The sequence below is a fragment of the Acanthisitta chloris genome, unplaced genomic scaffold, assembly GCF_000695815.1.
Source record: "Acanthisitta chloris isolate BGI_N310 unplaced genomic scaffold, ASM69581v1 scaffold13692, whole genome shotgun sequence".
In the NCBI taxonomy this organism is placed as follows: domain Eukaryota; kingdom Metazoa; phylum Chordata; class Aves; order Passeriformes; family Acanthisittidae; genus Acanthisitta; species Acanthisitta chloris.
In genome coordinates, this window is record NW_008661136.1 from 1 (window position 1) to 1,251 (window position 1,251).

The following is a 1,251-nucleotide window of genomic DNA, read 5'->3' on the forward strand; positions in this document are numbered from 1 at the left end:
GAGCCTAAGACCTGCTGTACACCAAAATTAAAACTGGGAGTTGATAGGATGTGATTATTAGTTTTGCCATCACGTTATACAACATGCCAGTCTCACCAGAAAATGAGGATAAGGACCAGTGCATTCAAGCCAAGTTTACACCAAGTTTTGTTGCTTTAAACATAAAAAGGACACTAAATCACTTTGCAGCTTAGTAGTTCACTAGGAGCTTAGTAGGCAAAATAATCCCCACGTTTTTTAGTAAAAACTAAAGACTGACCCTTCAGGCAATGATGTGTAAGTAAGAATTCTATTGAGAATCCAAGACATCTGACAGGACTTTCAGGAAATCACCTCAAACCCCTGAAGAGGGCCAAAGGTGTAGGTAGTCCCACATAAGCCTGCCGAGCTCCTGGTTTATCTTACACAGACATCATTGAGTTGAAGGTGATCTTTGTAATAAACTTCACAGATTTTGGTTTTATTTCTTGTTTCCCCTGTGCTCCTGGTCAGTCGCTAGGACAATTCTTCACTTCAAAGCTGCTGTAAGCACTCAAGCTGCCTTCTTAGTGCAGGTTCCTTGAAGATCCTGGAGGTTTATTTTTGACCTAAAAAAGCAGTAAGACAGTTACATTAGGTAGTTAAAAGGTTACTCTGTTCTTCTATGTTCCAACTACTCATGTAATCACTACGGGATCTCATGGACTTCCAAGAAGGGCACAAGAGCAGAGAAATACAGGGATTTTTCCATTTTTTACCTGTTGTGGATCATGTGGCTCTTGACTAGGTGCCCAGCAGCAAGAGCTGCCATGAGTGAGAGCTCTCCTGCCATCACTGTGGCACAGACAATCTTAGCCAGCTGACGGGCGTTCTCACCAGGATTGTCCTGGCTTGCACCTTGAACCCCCAGCATCTGCAGGGAAACAGTATGAGGCCATGAAATCTGAGTCAACTTAGGTTAATTCAGTGTTAAAAGTATTTCCAAACTATATCAGGTCAACTAGATAAAGCCCCTTTAATACTACAAACATCTATGCTTCATATTAATATAATTATACATACGTATAATGATATATAACTATCTTTGAACACAATAAACATCTATCATAGAATCATAGAATCAACTAGATTGGAAGAGACCTCAAAGATCATCAAGGCCAACCCTACCATGATCACTAGACCATGGCACTAAGTGCCACATCCAGTCTCAGCTTGAAAACCTCCAGGGATGGTGAATCCACCACCTCCCTGGGCAGCACATTCCAATGCCTG

At 41.6% G+C, this 1,251-nt stretch overlaps 1 protein-coding gene across 1 annotated transcript in view; it reads right to left on the reverse strand.

Annotated features, from left to right (window-relative positions):
• Window positions 1–532: 532 nt before the first annotated feature.
• Window positions 533–1,251, reverse strand: part of LOC103797889 (3-hydroxy-3-methylglutaryl-coenzyme A reductase-like) — a gene marked incomplete at its 5' end in the record, with an annotated part of 12,344 nt that continues 11,625 nt past the window's right edge. Inside the window, 2 exon segments of the mRNA XM_009070122.1 lie at window positions 533–587; window positions 738–892. Of these exon segments, the coding sequence (XP_009068370.1) occupies window positions 533–587; window positions 738–892 (210 nt within the window).